Source organism: Varroa jacobsoni, unplaced genomic scaffold (assembly GCF_002532875.2).
Source record: "Varroa jacobsoni isolate VJ856 unplaced genomic scaffold, vjacob_1.0 scaffold_1290, whole genome shotgun sequence".
Taxonomy (NCBI): Eukaryota; Metazoa; Arthropoda; class Arachnida; order Mesostigmata; family Varroidae; genus Varroa; species Varroa jacobsoni.
In genome coordinates, this window is record NW_019214192.1 from 37,922 (window position 1) to 60,129 (window position 22,208).

The following is a 22,208-nucleotide window of genomic DNA, read 5'->3' on the forward strand; positions in this document are numbered from 1 at the left end:
AAACAAACGAATTTGAGCTGAAGTTTCCCAAAAAACGAAAAATATATGCCGTTAAGTCATTATTCTCAACCTATGGCTATGCTAGACGTTCGAGAACCTCGGAACTCTTGACTTCGTCTCCTGTTTCACGCTCTGCAATCGACTGGAGGTAAGAAGTATAATGAAGACAATGTTGCCAGTTGTTATAGTCATCGACCTTTATTACAATGATTATCACTCGAGGAATGCAGGAGTATTTCATCTTCATAGGCCTGAAAATTCAGCCGAGTTGTCTGCCGGGCGCGTGCACACCTGCCGGTCTCAAAACCTGCTCGTTTATTAATTACTGTACCAGTTGTCAGCCAACAAAAGACCCCAAGGTACGTGATCAACAATAACAAAACCGGTCGCTAAAAGTGGTAGAATGGGATTTTTTTTCAAAAATTTGCTAGGAGCACCTTTATTTAATGTTCCAACAACGGACAATTAGATAGTCGTCGTTTAAGACAACTAAAAAAAAAATATCTAATTAATCTCCGCCTCAACGCGCTTATTATAGCGAGTCCAGGGTTCGGGTCCGACTTAAAATTGAATAATTATTATTACTTCAATGAAGATTCATTCGTAAGGTTCAATCAAAAGATTCGTCTAATTGCAAGTATACCTTTTCACCTGTGTCAGATACAATCATTGTTTTGTATAAAGCAGGTCATAGTTTTCACGTGTGTCATTGATAACAGCGCCAGAATTATGTAAGTTAAGCATTGAAAATACGTAGCTAATTTCTGCTAATGGTAAACTTGTCTCAATCAGATTTGTCAGGAACTTCTGGCAAGAAAGGATACATTTACTGCAAATTGTCGTAGCCATTTTGGGTCGTGCCTTTGATATTTAGATCCATTCGAAGAATATCCTTAGTGCTGGCTATTTTGGGAGCTATGGCTGTTCGCCTAGACTTGTGTTCCGGAATGTCGACCTCAAGATCAATGTTATCACCCCAGGAACGAGCTCGATGAAGTTGGGGTCGAAGCTGAGGCTGGGTTCTGGCCAACCGCACAGTTTCACTTTTCACTTTTATCAATTCAACTTTCGTGGCCTCGAGTTCTTTTTGCAACCTTTCCATTTTTTCCCATTCCTCTACGAGTAGGCGGGATTGAGCTCTGTAAGTTCAGATGCACCAACAACAGCGCGTAGAGAGCGAACACTTAAACACCTCACTAACTTTTTTACCAAGTACTGAATTTTAAGGATATAAGGAAATTCTTTCTGCTGGAAAGCATCCGAGATACTGCAGACAGTCGCAATATTAAAAATTCAAATGTTGCTTTCTTACCCCCGTACAATTTCCTCATCGCGTTTTGCTTGAGTTTCTTCACGAACCCTTTCTTCGAGGAGAGCAATCTCTTTTCGAAGGGGTGTCACCATTTCGGTCTCGACGCGCTGCGCGATCCGTGCTTCTATTTCTCTCTGACGTGCCTCTTCCGAGGCGCGCTTTTCGAGTCTTTTGAAGTTAAAAAAAGAAGCATTATCGGTACGACTGTTATGAACATTTTTCAAACAATATTTGCTTGTTCAGATCGTCTAATGGTAAATTGTCAGAAACGCGATTCGACTGAATGCTGAAATCGAATGTATCTGCTACCGTATAACACTAAAGTGTAGAGTGCTTGCTCTCATTTAAATTAGAATAAGAATAATAATAATAATTAGAATAAGATCTACATAACTTCAGCTTTATCCAATAACATAAGATCCAATAATACTTATGACACTGAAAATTAAAAAGGGTATTATTACCTCACAATTTTGCGTTGGCTAGCGAGGTAACTTTGGTAACTTCTCTGTGAGTGTGAATGGGATATGGCACACTGTATAGCGCTCATCCACTGAAGCTTTGACTTATAGCAAGGAGCGCTGAGTTCTAGCAACTTTCCGCCATCCTGCAAAAGTATCCGTAACCATATTGATTGGACTATTGCGGTCATAACCATAATGTAAATAAGCAATAACTCGTATTTTGACTTCGGCCACTTGCTTTCTTTAAAACAGGTTTCTTGAGATAGAACCTATTATATGGCGGCTAGATCTATCGGTGCATTATAGGGCCAGTTTTCAATTTTTTTAAAGGAGCTTTTCCTTGCAAAATAAGACCCAATACATGTTCTTAAAGTTCCTTTGTTGATCGGAAAAGTTCTTACCGGGTCCTGAGGTGAATTGTTGATGATAACAAAGAATTTGTGGCCTCGAGACGAAGTAGAGTTTGATAAACTGAAATTAATGTTTAATGACGGAAGGCTTGTATAGCTTGGTATACCGGAGCCTGAAGGACTGCCTACCTGAGAACGCGATGTTAATTGGAATTCACTCACCTATAAAAATCGAATTTACTGAAATTCTTAGCATGGGTCTCCATGTCCTGCGAAGTTTGGATCCTTATCAAATAAGTCAAATGCTTATAACTCAGACTACAAATAAATATTTAGGAAAAGGAATCGGTAATCGTTGTACCTTTAAATGTACATACAAAAATACTTCACGACCTTTATATAAGAAAACTAATCGCGTCAAGTGCAACGTTTTCTCCACTAACAAATAGAAGGAGTAAACATCATCTTATCATATCGAGTATTAAACAAAACAGCACGGTTAAACTAATGGTATCCTACAAGAAAAAGAAGCTGCTAAAGGGGTCCAAAAGACAGTATTTGACGTACCCTCTTGCCTTTACCATTGTAGAATTGCAAAAAATGGGGTCGGACGACCAGAACGTATTCCCACCAGATAGTGAAATGCTTTCGTTTAACAGGGCCTTTCTTGATCACATCTCCAATGTAGATGTCAAACATTTCCGCGGCGGCTTCAGCCAAACCGCGAGGGTCCTGCTCTTGGGCTAGATGAGTCTCAACGAAATTTAATAGAGCGGAAAAGTCTAGAGGTGTCTGAGGCAATAAAGCCAAAATCTCAGAGGGCTTCCACCGCTCACCAAGCGCCTGCACGAATGAATGACTTAATTCCTCGGCCTGAAAACGAGGATTATTAGAAACAGCAAATCACACATGGTATTCGTATGTAACTACAATTTTCATTTCTGTACCGCTTGATCGTCAGTCACCAGATCTGTTACTCGACGATTTCACAAATAAGAGACCAATTTATGCGCGACGCAATGAAAAATAAGCATTTAGCTTGTTTATTTCAACAACTTCTTAATGTGGCAGCCTTACCTCTTCCGGTGAAAGTAGAACATGAACTTTTCCGTGTTCATCAGATTTTAGCTCAGCAAGAAAGCAAAACACACGGAACAGGTGATAGACGGCTCGTTCCGGCAACACCGGACTCAGCCGTGAAGAACTACTTAGTAAACTTTGGGAGCATTCTTGCCAACATACCTCCTCTATTTGATCTCTACTCCTGAAATTTACCATTATTAAATAAAAATTAAACAAAGCGGTTAATCCTCTTCCAAGTATCACTTAGCTATGTGTGCTTCACTCAAGTTTCGATTGTATATGCCTGTCTGATATCACCCTATAGTTACTACACATCGCTATACAAGCCTTCAATTATATTTTGGGATTATAAAGACTACCTTTGCATTAATTTTATATCACAGGACGCCTGAAAGGGTGCGAATAGCTCTTTCTCTAAAAAACACATCAGTTGACCGAAATGTAGAAGAGGCGTCTGCTGAAGCGTGAGAGAGTGTGCCACCAAGGGAGCTCCGACAACGTGACCGATGCGGGATGTCAGCGTCTGAAAAAAAAATGTCTGAACTTTTTCATTTGTTCGGTTTCTCACGCAAACGCTTAATCGTCTTGCAAACCGTCACAATAAAGAAATCGAAAGAAAGTCGTTGATCCGCCGACGATACCAGGCGAGTTGTGCACGTTTCTCAAATAATCGTCTCGTTATTCTTCACGCTGTAGATAATGACCACAGGGGACGGTCAATTTTTCAAAGCTCTTGTCAGGCTGCCATTATAGTTAATACTATTATATATACAATGTTGGGATAAATAAACTTGCAGATAAAAAAAACGGCCATGTAAACGCTGTCAGCGTACTCCTATCTTGATTGTTAAATTTTTTTTAAAAAGCTAAGGGCTAATACATTATGCAGACTAAACTTCACTGCTAAGGTATCCGATACTGCGGGATTTTCACCCACTGAACTTTCGAGCCGAATGCTTAACCCTGGGTTCGGATTGACAGTAAATCTAATTTTTCTTAATTAATTAAGTTTGACTTAATCTTTGACCCTCTTATTTTTGCTGTCATTTCTTCTAGATAGAGACTCAAGTTATTATCAATGATATTCAAATTTTCTAATTATAGTTAGTACAAATTGCGTCAAACAATTTTCCTTTCTGTTGTTTAAATCTCGTATTTCGTTGTCCGTGGCATTACTCTATCACTGCTTACAATGAGATCATTTCGTGGCACGCAACCTTTAAGTCTCTCATGGTGCCTATAGGCATACCAGACCGCGTTCGTCACATCTGAGCTGAGAGAGGTCATCGCAGAACCGTTGTTACCAGTTGTTGGATCTGTAAGAACCATAGATATGTACAGCACAGCTATTAATAAAAAGATGTACACATTTTTGAAAGTCCTCAGTTATCATGTCAGTATCCCGTTGCCTGTTATACTACTTTATTACACTGATAATCGCGTACCAATTCAACCTGTCACTTTAATACTTCACAATTATATTGTTGGTTGCTCACTTTCACTACAACGTTTGTAACAACGTTCAAGTCCCATTTGACGGAAATATCACTCAACTTACCAATTTCCTTTCCGTTTCGTCTAGACGTTTTAATAACCCCCAATAATATGAGTCCTGAAGAAACGAACTAAGAGCCTAAAATCGGTCTCGGAAATAACCGCGGCCCCATGATATTAATTCCTAGGAAAAAGTCAAGATCATGTTTTTATCTACACATAATCCTCAGAGATTTCGAGACCTTGGTGTTTTATACGTACACTACAGTGCGGTTTGGTTGTTTCACGATACTTACCTTAAAATGCAATGAAAAGTAAAATCAGCCTAGACACAAATTCTTCAGTTGTTCCCAGCTAATCTATACCTGCGACTGTCTAATTTGAAAAAAAAATCGCTTTCAGCTTCTACGATGGGCCTACCATGATGATCTCTTTTTAGGCATAGAGGGAACATCTTTACCTACTACTTGAAAAGAAGCTGTATTGTTGCCTGGTCACTTATATATGTCGTTCCCATACGAAGGTCTACCTGCCCGCCGCGGAATTGCCCTTTTTTTAACACGTATAGGAAATAGGCAGCAGTAAACGAGAACGAATGCACCTCTTTGCAAAATAGACCACGGTGACAATACATAACACAAAAGCCACCAAGCACTATGCGAAACTATGTGCATTTAATACAACCGGCTGACCTATCGAAGACTCTAGGATCTTGCGCAACGTTATCTGCTTACGCAAGAAAACGTTTTTGGCCCTATTATTAGGTAAGAGCTGTCATGACACAATTTTATGGCCATAGAAATTGCTGCTTGAATGAAATTAAAACAAAACACTCGAGCAGCGTTAGACCTTGAAAAGATTTGTTACCTTACGGATGATTTTCCCAATTAAGTACATTGGTTACGAGTTCTACTGGGAGCAGGGGAAAAAGTGGTCTTTTTTACACTTCGTATTGAACGAATATTACCACCTCGCAATTAGGACAAACTGTGTAGATAACAATTAAATTTTCCCTGCAGGCGTATGGCTTCACATAAATACGCTTTGTTGTAGTTTCGTTTCCTGTGATCCTAAATAGCGAGCAGTGCCTTTTCTATTGTAATACGTGTCGTTACATGTGGTAAATTGAGCGCATTTATGATTGTGTTCTTAACCACAATTGTTTTGAAAAACAGGGTTATCTCTATATTTAGCAGAAATTCGTCTTGTGATGCTCTGTGAATATCGACACGATCCTATGTCTCGTCGCCAGCTTTCCAAATCGGCGAAGTCACAGGGTCATCATTCATGACGGTATTTACGTATTTGTAAACAGCGACTCTTTAATGGTGTTTCTTCAAGTCAAAGCATTGCTATAAGTTGCTGAATATGTGTTTTTGCTGTTAAGAGCTGTTTCAATATTCGGCTGTTTGTTGGTGTATAAACCGTTCGGCTTCAGATCGTAGCCAGTTTCAGTTATTAACGCATTGTGTTTACATAACCCGCTTTGCACCTCGGAAATAAACTAAGTGACGAAGAGTCACATCAGTAACTGTTCAAAATAATTTACGTTGTTCTATGAGAATGTTTCATGTTACAAGTAGCAAGAACTATGCGAATTATTCATCTGGCCAAATTTACTAATATTTCTAAAAGTAGTCTTTTTAAAGGTACAATAGGCTAATTCCCGAATAAATGCGGGATGTCAGTACATCGTGTACTTCTGCAACGCAATATCTATAAACACACGCCCATGATCCCGTACATTATACACTGAACATTACGTTAACAAGACATCCACCCGACCAGTCGTACGTCTTAGAACAACGCCGTTTGTAGGAGGTGCGAATGCGTCCGGATGTACGTACGCTGCGCGGTAGCACCACTCACCAGCTCGTCGTGCACATGCCACGTTATCTGTCCGTTTGTTGTCCTTCCCTGTTACTTTCTACCTTTCGAACTTACTGGAGCAGTTCATATGGCGATGCTATTGCGTTACTGCCTCAGTTCTGACCGTTACCGCGGCTGCCGTCACGTGGCACTTCAAGTATTTCCTTGCAGCCGTCCGCGCGTCGGTACGCGCAAAACTGCTGCAGCTTCTGTGCGCCACGCCTGTCGCTCTATAATAAAGTGCTGTATTTACCAGCAATCTACTTAGAGCGTAACCCGATTTCCCGTCTTGTGTATGGGAATTATTAGATGATTTCCTTTGTGGATTTTTATGTGCCATCGAGTCATTGTCGTTTGACGCGTGAGTCTACACCAACTGGTTAGTTCCACGACGATTCTGCTCGTGGTGACGTGTGGGGACCGCTAGTACGCGCAAGCTCCTCTATTGCGTGGGAGGACGTGTAATTTAACGTGAAATTGTAATAATACGTACTATAGTGCGGTGATCATGTTTGTCATGATAATATGAGCGGTATGAGTAACTGCTGTACAACAAAAGCACACGCATCACTTGTTCTTGGCCCATGGCGCTTAGCACGCCTAACAGGATGGGCTGTAACACTGTACGTTGGGCAGGGTCGTCACTGTTTTGCGCATGCACAGACCACGGAAATGGTTGGCGTATCTGTGTTTGTACATGTCACAGCGTTGCGTTACAGGAATATGTTATCGAGTTATCTAGAGTTATTATATATAGTGCAAAATCAATGCCATTGGCCAGATAGGGTGTAGCTATCTACTTGTCTATATCTAATATGCATTATTGGATCCACATTTTATTGGGTGTTTGATTGAATCGTGTCATTTCAATTTTAGATGTAACCTTCTTAATGTGTCCCGTTGACGCCCAAGCCTTATAGCAGCCGGCCGGTATAAAAATCGATCTTCTGATGTGGTTAACCTGTCCAGTAAACGGTAGACCACTGCCTCGTCCATCAGTTCTGTTATACCATAATAGATTTGGGAGTTATTATAATTAGTTGCTTGGGCTTTTTTCGTGACCTGCTAACTTGTGGAAACTCATTCTCGAATTGTCTGAATTTTTGCCTATTTCGATTAACATTTTTAGGCAGACGAACGTTTGGTGAACGAATCGACGACACGATCCAATTTGAAGCGAAAATTTCTTACTCATATAGCAAACACAGACCGTGATGATAGCCACTCTCTTCTTATCAGATTTGATATGCATCCTCCTTGCAAGCAACGGTCGTACTAAATTTGTACTTGTGGAAAAGAACCATATTTATTATCGTACGTAGTTATCGAGTATGTGAAGAGTTATTAACTGCTGAACTCAGCAACATGATTCTAGTTCATGGAGGATCGCTTCAAAAGAAATGGATGTTCGCACAGAATTTCATTTTTGCAGTAAAAGAGGGCTTAATAGATCTAGGTTAGAGGACGTTGCTCGCGTGCTGAGACAACGATAACGCATTTGTCTATTACGCTCGGGATGCTCAGTAAAAAGCAGCTTTGGCTTGAGACTGAATGTAGATACGCTACGTTTGATGGTGGGTGGGGCCAGTCACATGAGACAATGCTCAGTGGCGAATACAAGATTCAAAACCTCTTTTTTAACTGTAGAACCTCGACCACAATGAGTACCACTGCCAGCGTCAATAGTAAAATGCCACACGTAATCCAAGCTAAACTCTACAGGCTTAAGGTAAGTCATCAGCGACAATGTTTATGCTGAACTATTTCTATCTTTGCAAAATAAAAAATCTAAAACAAAGCGATAAGTGCTCGTACTTTGTCTTCCATTGTCCTTGGGGGGCTTAAATGTCAAATACGTTAGCACATAACTTTATGCGCAACTTCTGACCACTTTGGCATCTAAGAATACTCGCAAGGTCTCTGTGGTGAATACGACAACTCGACCTTTGTCCTATTGAACCTGAGGAATTGAGATAGCAAATGTGAAGCCACGATCCGCTGTGTGGGTGAAAAGCATTTCTTAGCGACTAGTTGCGCATCCGCGACAACCGCTTACAGCTTTACGGAGAACCGCATTCTTGGTGGCGAAATGGGCCTGGCTTTGCTTAACCTGTGTAGATATATGTTGGTTCACCCCACCACCCCGAATGTAAAAAACAAAGACTTTCTCGTAACTCTACGAAATCGCCTTGACGTCGTACCGGGTAAGTTACAAGTGTAGATGTTTGACGACTACGATGTTCGTGACCGTTTTAGGCGCCACGAAAAAAATTCAAAAAGATTTTCAGGAAAATAGCACATCACAACATTTCGATAAACACTTACAGCACAGAAACCCCGCTACATTCAGATACTTGTATAGAAACCTCTAGTTTATGTATGTTATAAAATAATTTGAAAACAGCGCTACGGTATTAGACAGCAGAACTTGCATAGATAGACGTGCAGCTAGTCATGCTGCTTAGATTACATCGCCCTATAGAGATAGCGAGATAAGTTTGTATATACGTAAGCCTATCTCAGATGTATGCTTGTGTGCGTGTCTTAGAGAGAAAAGAACGTCTACTGCCATTATATGGGCATCACCACAAACGAGCAGCGTCGAATACGCTTCCGCACATGGGGCTTTGGCGCCCACGCATTTCCAATGCCAATCGTCGTCGACTGAGTCGTACGCCTTGATTCAGCGTTTCGGACCACGGGATAATCGGTGTAGACGAATCAGAATAGTTGAGGCGGAATATCATGCCGGTTAGTCTGGACTACAATACCGTACATTTGATCGAATCACAGACCTAGATAGATATAAAAAATGGAACGACTTTTTAGTGTATGCACATATATATTAATGACTCAAACTCCGAATAAATATAAAAAGTGCACTTAGACTCAAGTCAATTTAAGCACTTTGTACACCTGTTTAATTTTAGTGCCTAGAGGTTTGTGCCTTAATTGAAGAATACAAATATTAATTTATATTTTATATATATATAGCATTGTATGTATAGCATATGTATTAGGTATTCATGGTTTCAGGCCTGCGAGCTAATCGCGTGCGCGGCTTTAGCGTCCGACCGTATAGTGTTTGTTTTGAATCCTCGCACCTGAGGTCCGCCGCACTAAGTTAAGTTACGACGTAATAACAAGCTGCGTCTAAACGGCCGTTTAGAAATAAGAACATAAATAATAACAAATACATATATTATTTGTGAATTCACTTTACATTTTCATTACCATGGTTTCACTTCATTAATTCATAAGTTTTCCTATCTAGTGGTTAGGCGTTTCGTCTAAAACGTAAGTGACGTGTTATAGTCGATGAGCCGTGGTACGGTCTGAAAAGCCTTCGATTAGATAATCAATCAGCCATACATCCTCATGCTACAATTATTTCTCCTGTTTAGTTTGTGTATGGCATTATTCACGATGATCAGAATCGTTAAGTTCTTGAAAATGGTAGCCAGTCCTACCTAATTAAACAGTTAAAGGAAACTACCCGGTTTGTGTTTGTCTGAAGTTAATACGTACGCATATTTTTTTTTCTGGCTAAATATCAGTTTAGCCAAAAGAAAGAAGGGCCAGCAAAAATGTGCAACCATCTCCGTCCGGTCCGTATATAGGGATAACATACAACTCGTAGGCTGCATGTACCTCGAACGGTAGGTAGAGACTTTGATTACTTTGTAGACAACCCGGGTTTATAAACACGTTGCTTATCACTACAAGGGAACAGCAGTGTGCAGCAGCAGAGTATCCTAAAATAGGCCCATGAATAAATAGGATCAGGCGTGAAACAGAATGACTAGAACGACTATCCGCTCGTCTTGAATGCCAGCTATATCCATCTTTAAACCGTCCAAATTTTACTACTGCCGCTTGCGGCTCACATGGATTAAAGCCCTGAGCATGATGCATGTGAGAAGAGAATTTTGGCTTACTGATAAGTTTTCCGGTGTCCTCTCTCTCAACTCCCAGACCAAACGAGCACAACATGAACATGTGTTCGCATTTTCATTTAGTGTGGCCGAGCAAGTGTAGGAGAAAATTGTACATTTAGAAAATAGGCAAATTACGCAAATGGTACCTATATTGATATATGACAATTTACCTTGTTCTCTTTTATGATCTTACCCCAGAAGGGTCCGATTCGAAGGACTCGTTAGGGCTCGTGTCAATATCAGTGAAAAACAGCCTTACGAATCTGATTTTCTGCAAAGTATGAAGCATCTGCTGTGAGGATTCACAAGATGGACGTTTTCTGGTCATAATTTGAATAATGAGCGCATCGATATTCGACTGTTCAACAGAGCTTTATTATTCATGGAACAGTAGCTAGAAGACGAAACTATATCGGTTAAGGCTGTAATCATTGTAATGCTCATGTTATTAGCTTGACGACTGCAGTAGCCATTTAAAAGGCCATCAAACAGTTCTATTAAATACTCTAAATAAAGGTAATAGGATAGAGCAGTCGTATCTCATCGATGATTTCCGTTACGAATATGAGCTTCTACGATCATACACGTAGTATTCCAAGGATATTCTCAATCGCTTCATGATTAGCAATGCCCCTAATTGCATTAGCATCAACAATTTGCCTGCTGTGTCCCACAGTGAGCATTTAGAAAACCCAGCGAGGGCGAAAAAAATGTCTGCATATATCCAAGGAATGATCATTGAGGAGAGAAGATGATTACATTAGCGGAAATAGTCAGCACCTCCCTGGCGAGCCATGCTATCCGTCAGGTTAATGGTTGACATCTATTAACAACAAATGCCGACTTTATGCGTTCCCGTTTATTTGTGTTTTATTTTAATCTATTGCGTCTTATAAACATGTTTAGATTGTGGAAGGTGACTTAGATTAGCGACGACATCTTTTCAACGAAACCAATAGGAAATTTAATCCGCATACGAGTTTTCGTAATATCTTATACGCGTTACTATCGCGATCTCTTAAGCAGCAGTCTTCATCGATGGTGTGATTGATTGATTGATGTGCCTTTTAGCGATTGAAAAGTGTTGCACGACGCAACTTAGGACATTTCGATCATTACATGAAAAGCACGTCTGCCTTAAAAATAAAGCACGAAATAGACTGCACAGAAAACGCAACATACATATGCACACATCTTGCAGTAACTGTTTGCTGTAAATTATAGCTTACAGACCTTATTTGACTGAATAAAGAAGACGTAGTATAAAATGTAATATTATAGCAACGAGATATTATCGTCCCGCATTAGCCTGGCCGTACTGTTTCGGCTTTTTTTTTAGCCGCTTGCTCATTTTTTCACCGCGTGTTTGCCAACTGTCCGCTGATAGTCTGACATCATGAATTTTAATGTTCGATCAATACTATGGCGAACGGCGACAGTCTGCAGCGCGCCTGCCAGCGGCCGCTCAGTGTGCACACTTGCAGTCGGTAAACAACGACGTCGACGAGGAGAAGTCGTGAAAACATATTTACGTTTATACCTCGCTGAAGCCTAATTTGACATCGTTAATATTTTTGCATGTAAACTTTTTTAACATTCAAGCGTTCGAGGGCTCTAGCACTGTTCTGCTCGTGATTTTTGCCTTCGTACAGGAATGTAGTTAGATGTCATCTATCGAGAAGAGACCCTGTCACGGTCGTCACCACGATGCTTGTGTTACGTACGTTTCCAGTATATACAAGGCCACAGTATCCGATGACTAATTATTTGACTACTACTCTTTAACTATCTCCTGTGAATCTCATTGACTGACTATGTCATTCAAGCTGGCCGTTGTCGGCACTGTCAAAATGAGAACATCTGGCATGTCCTCGCATCACTGAGAGAACGTTTCGCATTGGATTTGAAAATCCATAAAACCATAAATAAAAATTGTCTTCGTTTCAATTCATATATATAGAATATAAAAATAGAAGAAGGGTAAAGGCAAATTTAGGCACCGCTTTCAACCAAGGATCTATGTGCTTGTTTTGATTTTCGCTCTTGGTAAGACGCAGTTACCACAAGAATTAGATGATCCATATATGCGTTAATAAATAGCTCGCTTGTGTTGCGAGTTGTGCTTCGCAAGATATACAGACAGATGTAAATCATGTTTAGGATAAAACTAAAATGTTTCCACTTTTGTTCTTTGGACGGGTGGCTTTCACAATGAAGCGGAGTCTGTTTACGCCTAGGCTGCGAACCTAAACTATCTCACGTGTTTCTAGGTCTACCAGTACAAGTTGTATTTAATCTAACTAGTGGTCAAACGATAGCATTATCTTTGACGGAGATACGTATATCAAAGAAAAAAAAAAAAAAAACATCATATTGCATGTTCTTCAACGAGAACAAAAATTATCCATCCAACGGTTTAGTAGTGGTGTCAGTAGTGAAGTTTATTGAAACGCTACGTTCCGCCTTCAAGAAGCTCATTCGAACTCGAGTAACGGCGGTTTCCGTACGGAAGAGTATTTATTGACTCCAGCGCTAAGGATATCACTTGTGTCAAGCATAAGGTGCGAGCTTTGCAGTATTAACTCTTTTTTTTGTTGTTTTAACAGGTGAATCCATGTACACCGTTGGGGAGGTCACTAGCGCTATTGGGACTCTGCGAATATCGAGAGAGTGACTTGTTAGAATAGGTACAATGTATATATTTAACGTATGCCATGTTATCTGATTCGGCACACGATCAGAGTAAAGTCGAACCATGTTGCTTTAACAACAATTTCCTACTCTTAAGATTTGTTAGAGCTTGATATCTGGCTTCGTATACCAAACATAAAATACTTTTGAGAATGCACTGAGTTACTTATAGCCAGGTAGTAAAATTACCTAAAAAGATTCCTTTCTTTAAATAGAATATGCGAAAGAAAACTAAGATACCATGCTTAAGGCCCACTCGTATACAGTCGAACTACTTCTGAGTGATCTCACCCACCTGATAACATCTACCAACACCATCAAATACAGGACTTACATTTGTATTTGTACAGTATTCCACAATTCGGGTTTGTTCAATATTAACACTTTCTCGTTTGCTCTGTGCAACCTATGTACTCTCAAGGAAAACTCGTTTTTCCAATTGTAGGTCACCGATCGTCCAACGTAAAGTGTAACAATAGAACAAGTAGATTTATTGAACGTTTTGGTTTTGTCACCTCAAGTACGTACGTGCACTCTCGGACCGACTCTGGGCTAGTGGGCGTATGCTGGAATGCACGTGACTATATGCATTGGAGTTACTATCACTGTCATGATCATTGGTCTCAGCGTGATCGCTGCCAGACGTTTTAATCTTTGCGCCAATTTCTTCTTTGCTAACAGACAGTTAGCCCTCTCGGGGTTAGCAACATCCATCGGCGACCACGGTCGCAGCGGCAGCAGTAGCCAACGGTGTTACTAGCGTATATCGTAAGCATCACAGCTTACCGGCTTGATCTGTGGTTTACCATCTATGGATTTCCTATTCACGGCCATAGAAGCTACCGCCACTCTGAGTGCTGCCGTTAGTGACACAAAGCGGGCCAACTTGACGAACCCGCGAAACCGTCATACACGATGGTGTCGTTACGGAGAATCAGCGGAAATGGTGGCTGTTGTTTAACGATTCGACAAGTTTAAAACAGAAGGTGTCTAAGCTTAGGCGTACCTCGTATTCACTAATCGCCACTGTCATTAATTGGTTGTCCATGCAAAGAATGCTTCACTTAAACCATAGTTTCCAAGTGACAGATAGATACAAGTTATTCGGAAACGAACATATGATTCTATAACATTCGTTATCACCGTTACCAAAATAGCTTGAGACAGAATACGATGTCTCCTCCCAACCCAAGAATAACGCAAACGACGGTAAGCGTAACTTTCCCAAAGTCGTCAACAGTTTTACGCACACTGTGTTCTTAGAAATCCTAGGCAGGTATACTATAGCTCATGTAGATTTCTGACTCCTTCCACACCGTTCCAAACCAACTACAGGTAACGCCAACGGTAGTATGGCAAAAAAGAAGATAACATCGTGTGTAACCGGCGCTCCCACGGTGCCCCATCAACGTACAACCACATGGGGCAAATCGCATCGATAACAGCCGCAGTAGTAACAATAGCAGCAGAAAAGCAGAGCCAATAGAAAGCACAACACTTTTCGAGAGTCCAATTCACTCGCTCGATGGCTCACGCATTTGGAAAGAAGACGATGCGATATTCAAATGATGAGTGAGGGCACCAAACGGCGACGGTAAGGAGAATCAATACGCTGACTGACTAGTGAGAGAGATGTACGGGAAGGGCCGGAGCGATATAGTGCCTCTGAAAAACGTAGGAGCCGTAGCAACGGGGTAACGGTTAAAATGCAGCAATCTTGTTTCAGCCAACCACTCGTAAACAGTGAGGTTTTGCTCTCACGCACACGTTCATACAAGGAACGAATACAGGGGATTCCGATGGGGAAGGATTAAGAAGGATTTTTGTACCATGACATGCAATAGATGCCATATGATAGATTGTATAAAAATTCAAAATATGTGACCGCGTGACGCGTCGCTTAGAGTTCAAATGAATAAAATGCCTGCCGGAGATTAGTCGACAGCTGAATGTTATTGGAAGATTCAGTTCCAAATGAAGTTTTAACACAGCAGTTGTAGAAAAGTAGACCATACAGTTTTTTTCGTAGTGTCTAATAACTGCTAGTTGGACTTTAAGAACGTAAATTACGCATTTAAGAATGAAGTCCTTAAAATATAAGTTAAAAGTAGCCTTCAAAACGCATAGCGGAGATTGGTAGAATGAGCTACTTTTAAGATCGTATTAAATAAATTTTAAAAAATCTTGGAAGATCTCAGTTTTGGATGCATTGCAGTTATTGAAAGATGTTATGCGCTGTATATACGAAGAAAAGAGTACACAGATAGTTAAAATTAGCGAAAGTGGTTCTTGCTTCAAGGATTAATCCTGTGACAAGGTATAAAAAACATGTTGAGTCCGAAAACGAAAGAAATCTATCTGGAAATCAACGAGAAACCTGTACATGTTTCTAGATTTCAAAGCACTTCAAGTTTTTTTGTGGCACACGGAGCTACCAAATGATAGTTTGCAAACTACCACTAAGATAGCTTCTTCTTTATGGAAAACACTACTTTCGCCCTTTCGATCATCAGTTTTGAGATTTTTCGCCTTACTAATTGCTAGATTTCTTGATAGCAGTCCGATTTTGTTTCTACTTTTCGAGCTGTATTTTCTGCCTGGTACAAAAACAGAGTAGAAAATTAGCCACTGAACTTGCTCACGCTTGCCAGTGCAATGACAAGCTTTTTTTTATTCGTATGCTTAATGGATTCGTATCATCATTGAGTAATTAGAACATCAATTATTCAATTGAAAAATTCGGTTTCACGTCAGATTCAATGGGAAACATTCACCTTAGTAATTACTTTGATAAGTTTTAGGTTGCTAATGTGGATATTTAATAGAATTAAACCTCAGGTAAAGTCAAAGCTGCACGGTGTCGACCTGGCATTTTGCTAATCGACTCACACGTACCGGAGCTGTCTTAGTCATCGTCCATCCCCGATGCCACAGGGAATGATGAATCAGGCAATCATATCTCTATGGCTGTGGTTTTTCGGTGAACTTGTTACAGAGACACGACACTATAACACCTTAACGGTATTGGCAATGGGTATAAAATCGAAATCCGTCGTCAGCGGCTGAACTCCCCGCTAAATTAGAGCCGAAATTGTTGTCAGCTAATTCTATCCAAAGGCTTTTATTAGAGGGACATAGACTTGACGGCGGAATACGTTTGGTCATTATATCTATAGGAGATTATTGTAATAATAAGAACGACTATATGAAGTTATGTGTGTGATCAAATACAATGTTACTATTAAGAGTATGATGTTATACAAGTATTATTTATCTGGAAATGTCTCACTCTTCTTTTTTTTTGAAAATAAAGTTTTATAAAAACATAATAGAAGAACCGATTTATCGTAGGAAAACAGGAAGTATAACTAATGCCTTTAACTTAATCTGAAAGTCAATAGTTTAGCATGAAATTGCTTGAATCTGCTAAATATTAATTAACTCACTTCCTCTGTGAGGCGATCGATAAGCCAGAATCTACATAGAGGAGAAATTAAATTTGCGTGGCCTTTGCCAATAGCAGCTGAATGTGCTTCCAATCGAATCAGCTTTATGTACATTTAGATATCTATGGCCTGTAACTTATGTGAACGTACTTATGGCTCCAATCATATCACACCCATGTAAATAAACGGGAATGATCACAGTACGGTCATTTATTACCGCTAGTCTATTGACGTTCTAGTACGTGTATAAAGTGGGTTTAACCAATAGTTAATTTATATAATAGAGAAGTATATTAACTAAGTGGAACAGGACAGAAATACAAGATAAAAACGACACGAATCTCGCAAGACATGTTCATGGGGCATAGTTGGTGGATTTACAAACTGCAAGCGATAGTTAAGCATCTCAAATATGAAAAATTGTTTATAACAATGTCAACAGAGGCAGCTTCGTCTACGAAGATCGTTTGGAATTTTGAATAGTCCTTAGCCTCGTTGTATAAAAGCTGTAAACTTGGATAGTTGGAACTGTCTCAGTTGAAGGGCTTTGAAGCATATTGAGTCAATAATCGAGCCGACGAGAGAAGGAACTCCTAATAATGCCACTGTTGCAAGAAAGCAAATTAGGTGTTTAATTGGAAGATCATCAATCACATGACATGGATACCTAGGCAAGTTAGCTTCATAATGTGGCTAGCGGCGACATTAAAATGGCGGAAATTAGCTGGGATAAACTCGAACACGACTGTCGTACATTGCATGTGCACGATTATCGTAAAGGAGCGCTCAGTATGCTTTGAATAAAATCAAAGCCGTCATAGCTCCGTTGCGATTACTACGAATAGTACAATTATGCACGGTTCCTGCGCCAATGCGCCTTCTACTCTTTGTAATCGATATGGAACACAATCGATCGACAATAGTCTTCAGGATTTTAAAAGAAATCATAATCTTCAATAAGTGAATTTAGGCAATACGGCTCGCCGTCATTCAGCTGGAAATCATACCAGCGTGCACGTAAAAGTCATCTTATTTTAAAGTGAATCCCATGCCTTAATTAAATTTATTTCTCAAAAGCTGTCAAAGGCCCATTTATGCACGTGTATTAACAGAGATAGTTCACTCAAGTGTATGAAATGTCATTGCGTCACAGGATCTCATCCGTAATAAGCGCAGCATTGGTTAATGTGATACATAAGAAAACATCGAAGGCAGATTCATTTTAAGACATAGTAATAATTATATAATATATAATAACTATAACAACTTGTAATTATAATAACAAAATATAATACTTTGAATCAGAGTTTGGCCGAACATTTTCTTAACCCATTCTTTTCGTTTCTATTCCTGAATTCGTATAGGTGTTCAGAAGTTACTCTAGGTCTGCCTTGTCATTTGTTGTTTATAGATATGCGTTTTTGCTCGACTGCGCGCAACATGTATATATGTGATCAGGGTCCAGTGATGTTCACTAAAGGTCGATTGAAAATGATACTTCATTCAACGTTACTACCGTGCCCGTAGTTCCTATACATCGTTTGTGTATCGCGTAAGAGCTAAAGAAGGAGTAGAGTAATACTTCTCTAGCAGATTTTGTTCACAGTTCCCGTGCTTGTAGGATCCCTTTTCAAATAAGCATATAACATATTCTATAAGAACGACTAACCTACATTCAGATATATCATCAGTATAAACTTGAAGCACTCTAAGTCTCTAGTAATATCTGTTACCTGCAAAACTCCTGACAGGGATAATTAATAAAAGTATTGGTGAAAACCATTTTCGGTTAGCAATTACGGCGTTATCAGTCTTAGCAACACTCCTTGAACATCCTCTTTATAATAAGTCTGTGTGCTTTCGTACGTAATCTTCGCTTGTCTTACATGCGTGAATTGTTAGAAAAAACATTCAACGTGGTTTGCACGGAAAAACCTTTAACAGTAAAGCAGTCTTGATTCTCGCTACTTTTGCGCACAAGGGCACGATTAGATTATATATTAAAATTGCACAGATGCATATTTTATTATATTTGTTGTCCTCAGTTAAAGCCATGTCGAAACGCCTTTTATGCTCCTTTACACTGAACTTTTCTTTACACTCTGCCGCGTCTGCTAGCTGTAGAAAGTCAGTGAGCAAGCTATGAACCATTATAACGAGAAACTCAGCCACCCGTCGCAGAAGGCCGAAGCATCCCGTTCAACAAAAGCCTTTCGCACAGCTCCGCTCCTGAACTAAACCTTTTGCGCAGATGATCATAATTTGTGCAAACGTAAGATCTATACTCGCAAAAAATCAGTTCATGCTGCCAGAGTAGACTCGGAAGTGATTTTCGCTCAGAGACGATCACCCAGTTGCGTATTACTAACATGCCCCTTAATGGGGTACAATATCCGCAACCTGTTGAACTTGAACACAAGAGGAATGTCTCTTCATTAAGCAGCTACTGAGGCGTGTAAAGCGATCTGAAATGAAAAATTACATATCGAGGACTAAATGTGTTACCACTTAATAATGCCTCAATTGCAAACTTTACAGGTTTCCGAGATGCATGGGTGAAAATTAACGACAGCCTTATTAAATGGTAATCGGTTCTTAGGTGATCTTGCACACGCTTTATGTCATTAGCAAATACCGGGGCTTCCTTTTCAAGCGGAAATGCAGAGCAGTCGAGTAGAGCATCTGTAAAGGCCGTCGTATTAGCAGATGGATGGACTCGTGGATTGTATATAACGATAATGCTATGAGACCACGAAAGAAATTTAAATCACCGATTGTAAAATCTCGCTCATAACAGCAGTTGTACGAAATTCTTAACGGCAAAGAAGTATAATAATGTCTGGGTGATAAATGTAAACAGCCTCATCAGCAGACAGTGTTACTTGCCTGTTTCTAACGCAGGCACGATTCTCGAAAGCATTTTACGTGCTGCACAATCTTCCGCCCTATGAATACGTAATTCGAAGCCACCCAGACGCATCCACCGTAAAGGTTAGTGAGAGAAGTCCCGCTTGAAAAAGCAGATCAAACTTTAACGTATTAGGGTGCATAACTTTAAGACTATGGTGTTGCCAGAGCTCATCTCTACTGACAGGGTTGATTGTTAGAAGAGTTTGCCGTTCGTTCCAACAAGATAGCCATGACAAAGCTCAAACGAAAACAACGACAGAAAGCTCGGGTTAAACGTGCAACGAATGCTTCAGCTTAACCCCTGATAATTTGGAAGTGTTCAGTCAAATGTAGGCACTAGATACATTTACAGCAGACTAGTAACACACAATCTATCAAAAGCTTGCCATGCTCCAAGGAAAGCGATTGATGAATTACAACATAACAAGGTTTGTTTGGACAAATATTTCAATAGCTTGCAATATTTTCCTGTTCAGAGCAAACACTGGCAACATTCATTAGTAGAACTATGTTTGTTGGAGGATATGACCATGTTTCGCAGGCCCAATGATGACCGACGCTTTCTTCTACCTGGTAATAGATTACATTATAAAAGAGTAAAAAATATATTTATTTAATTATATTAGAGGAATAATATAAAAAACGTGATGTATGCGTTCGTTTTGTTAATGGCCACATTGCCCCAGATATTTGCAAAGGAAACAAAGCAATGAGTAGTTTTTTTTTTATTAGAAACTTTTCCATTCGTACACAGCAGTGGATATTGACAATTGTAAAACACCTATGACTTACTAGGAAATATTTCTACGTTGGTAATCGCCGTGTTCCGATATGGTCTAGTGGTTAGGATTCCTGGTTTTCACCCAGGCGGCCCGGGTTCAATTCCCGGTATCGGAAATTTTTCTATAGTTTCGTTTTTGAAATTTCTGATTTAAGCGCTAAACAATGCAAGTGTTTAGAGTCGTAACCGGCTATTCCAAACACGTAGTCGGGTAGCACAAAATGCGTTATTATTCATTTAAAGTTTTCCAGGGCTTGTTGTTACAGCTGGCTTTTAACTGGAAGGTCGTTAATTTACCACATGATTTTGAAATCACAGGACCGTGTATCGTGTGTGGTATTGCCGTTCTGTTCTTCCATTGCTTCTTTTTCAGAAGGATATCTCGTGCTAGGCTAGTTTTACACGCCGTTATTGGGCGCCTTCCTCCACTACAAGTCCGTGAGGATTGCGTTCAACGGCAATGGTGTATTATACAGGGTTTATGCTTTAAAAATGCACATGTTAGGTATGTAAAAAAAAATTCGAATTTTTGCAGATCGCCATTCGCTAAGATCAAAAAGCGGCAAAGCAATTTACGAAATTTGCGCCGTGAAAGGCAGGATCCGTGCAGCTGAAAAGATGACTTCACGTTGGTCTGCTGAATTCCAGGGTTGCGTATTGGGCCGGATCTCACTCGGTCGGTCTTCCGAGTTTCTCCACCATCCAGTGGATCAAGTAGCTGTTCTTTGTCATAATATTACTGACGGTTTTAGTTTACTTACGGAATGCTTCCATACAGATAAAAACGTTTAACAGAAGGTGAAATAGTAACACTTGCTTGGCATTTAAATTAGCAACAATTTGCAGTTAGGGAAAATTACGCGAGTTGAACATGGCTAGATGATAAATTAAAATGCAAAACCTAGATTATTTGAAATGAGCATTTTAACTTATTTTTCAATTTCATTATTCTTTTAGTACCGAAAGAATTATCTCATATACAAGACAACTTTCTATTTGAGCGACGTATATTCGCGATATTTTTTAACTAAACAAATGAGTAGGATTCGATTTTTTTCTTAACATTACTTGAATCACAGTTCAAACAAATCCTATCTATCTGCAGTAGGACATATTAAATAACTTCGTGGTCCATAAACCTGTACTCCGTGTCTGTGTTATCGGCCCTTTTCTATCACGTGCTTTGCATGCGTATACATTTCTCGAACCGTTTCCACATTCGTTCTTAGCCATTAGTTAGGTATTTGTGCAGTGTTATGAAAAGTTACGAGGTTCTATAGGAAATGTAACTCTCCGTGCAACTTGTTTTCATTTTTTTTTCGCTCTGTAGATCAATACTCAGAAAGTTATATTTGTTTTAAAATACAAATTACAGAAAAATAATTAAAAAACATTTTGTACGCCATTCAAATATTGAGTAGCCGACGCGATTTTAGTCCGCGTTCGGCATCCTGTAGATTCTCTCCTTAGAACGCCCTGAAGTAACTGTGTTCATCCGACGTATATCATGTTACGAGGCTATTAACAAAGGCAAGTTCTCAAAAAAAAACTGATGTACCATATTGAGCCGCTGTAAATATCATTTGAAGCTTTAAGAAACTTAAACACGTTACTACGTGCAAAGGTATACGTTATAGCGATTTTAGTGTTCATTCTCGCGCTTAAGTATGGGTCAAACCCCATTAGTTGTATTGCGCATGTATCCGTTGGCACATGGTAGCATTGCTCCCATTTGTTTGCCAATGAACTATCTGATTATCTTCCGCCTAGCCACGGTCAAACAGCTTTCGCTGTAATACATATATATCACCGATAAGAATTATTCATGTGATCACCAAGCTGCATGAAATATTTTTCATTGATAATCGAC

General features: G+C 39.7%; 1 protein-coding gene, 1 long non-coding RNA gene and 1 other non-coding gene across 12 annotated transcripts; 2 read left to right on the plus strand and 1 right to left on the minus strand.

Moving 5' to 3' along the window:
- Nucleotides 1–172: 172 nt before the first annotated feature.
- Nucleotides 173–14,542, minus strand: LOC111268459 (uncharacterized). Of its 6 annotated transcripts, none has more exons than XM_022847466.2 (9): nucleotides 14,452–14,542; nucleotides 4,401–4,525; nucleotides 3,569–3,732; nucleotides 3,204–3,390; nucleotides 2,694–2,999; nucleotides 2,178–2,348; nucleotides 1,777–1,919; nucleotides 1,313–1,480; nucleotides 173–1,139 (listed from the first exon to the last, which is right to left on the minus strand). In XM_022847466.2, the coding sequence occupies exons 2-9, from the start codon at nucleotides 4,494–4,496 to the stop codon at nucleotides 827–829; spliced, it is 1,548 nt and encodes a 515-aa protein (XP_022703201.1). In that variant the 5' UTR covers nucleotides 4,497–4,525; nucleotides 14,452–14,542; the 3' UTR covers nucleotides 173–826. The 6 variants fall into 6 exon arrangements, with proteins under 6 accessions (XP_022703201.1, XP_022703198.1, XP_022703200.1 ...); XM_022847463.2 differs by having other exon boundaries at nucleotides 13,536–14,542; XM_022847465.2 differs by lacking the exon at nucleotides 14,452–14,542 and adding an exon at nucleotides 9,142–9,228.
- On the plus strand, nucleotides 6,604–15,398 carry LOC111268462 (uncharacterized). 5 transcript variants are annotated; one of them, XR_002685250.2, is made up of 5 exons: nucleotides 6,604–8,301; nucleotides 8,477–8,776; nucleotides 9,121–9,323; nucleotides 13,117–13,197; nucleotides 14,537–15,398. It is a non-coding gene; the product is annotated as an uncharacterized LOC111268462 (long non-coding RNA). The 5 variants fall into 5 exon arrangements; XR_015314228.1 differs by lacking the exon at nucleotides 8,477–8,776 and having other exon boundaries at nucleotides 6,604–7,195; nucleotides 8,220–8,301; XR_015314231.1 differs by having other exon boundaries at nucleotides 6,604–6,951; nucleotides 8,220–8,776.
- Nucleotides 15,399–20,382: 4,984 nt separating this feature from the next.
- Nucleotides 20,383–20,454, plus strand: TRNAE-UUC (transfer RNA glutamic acid (anticodon UUC)). Its single transcript has one exon. It is a non-coding gene; the product is annotated as a tRNA-Glu (tRNA).
- The last annotated feature ends 1,754 nt before the right edge of the window (nucleotides 20,455–22,208 follow it).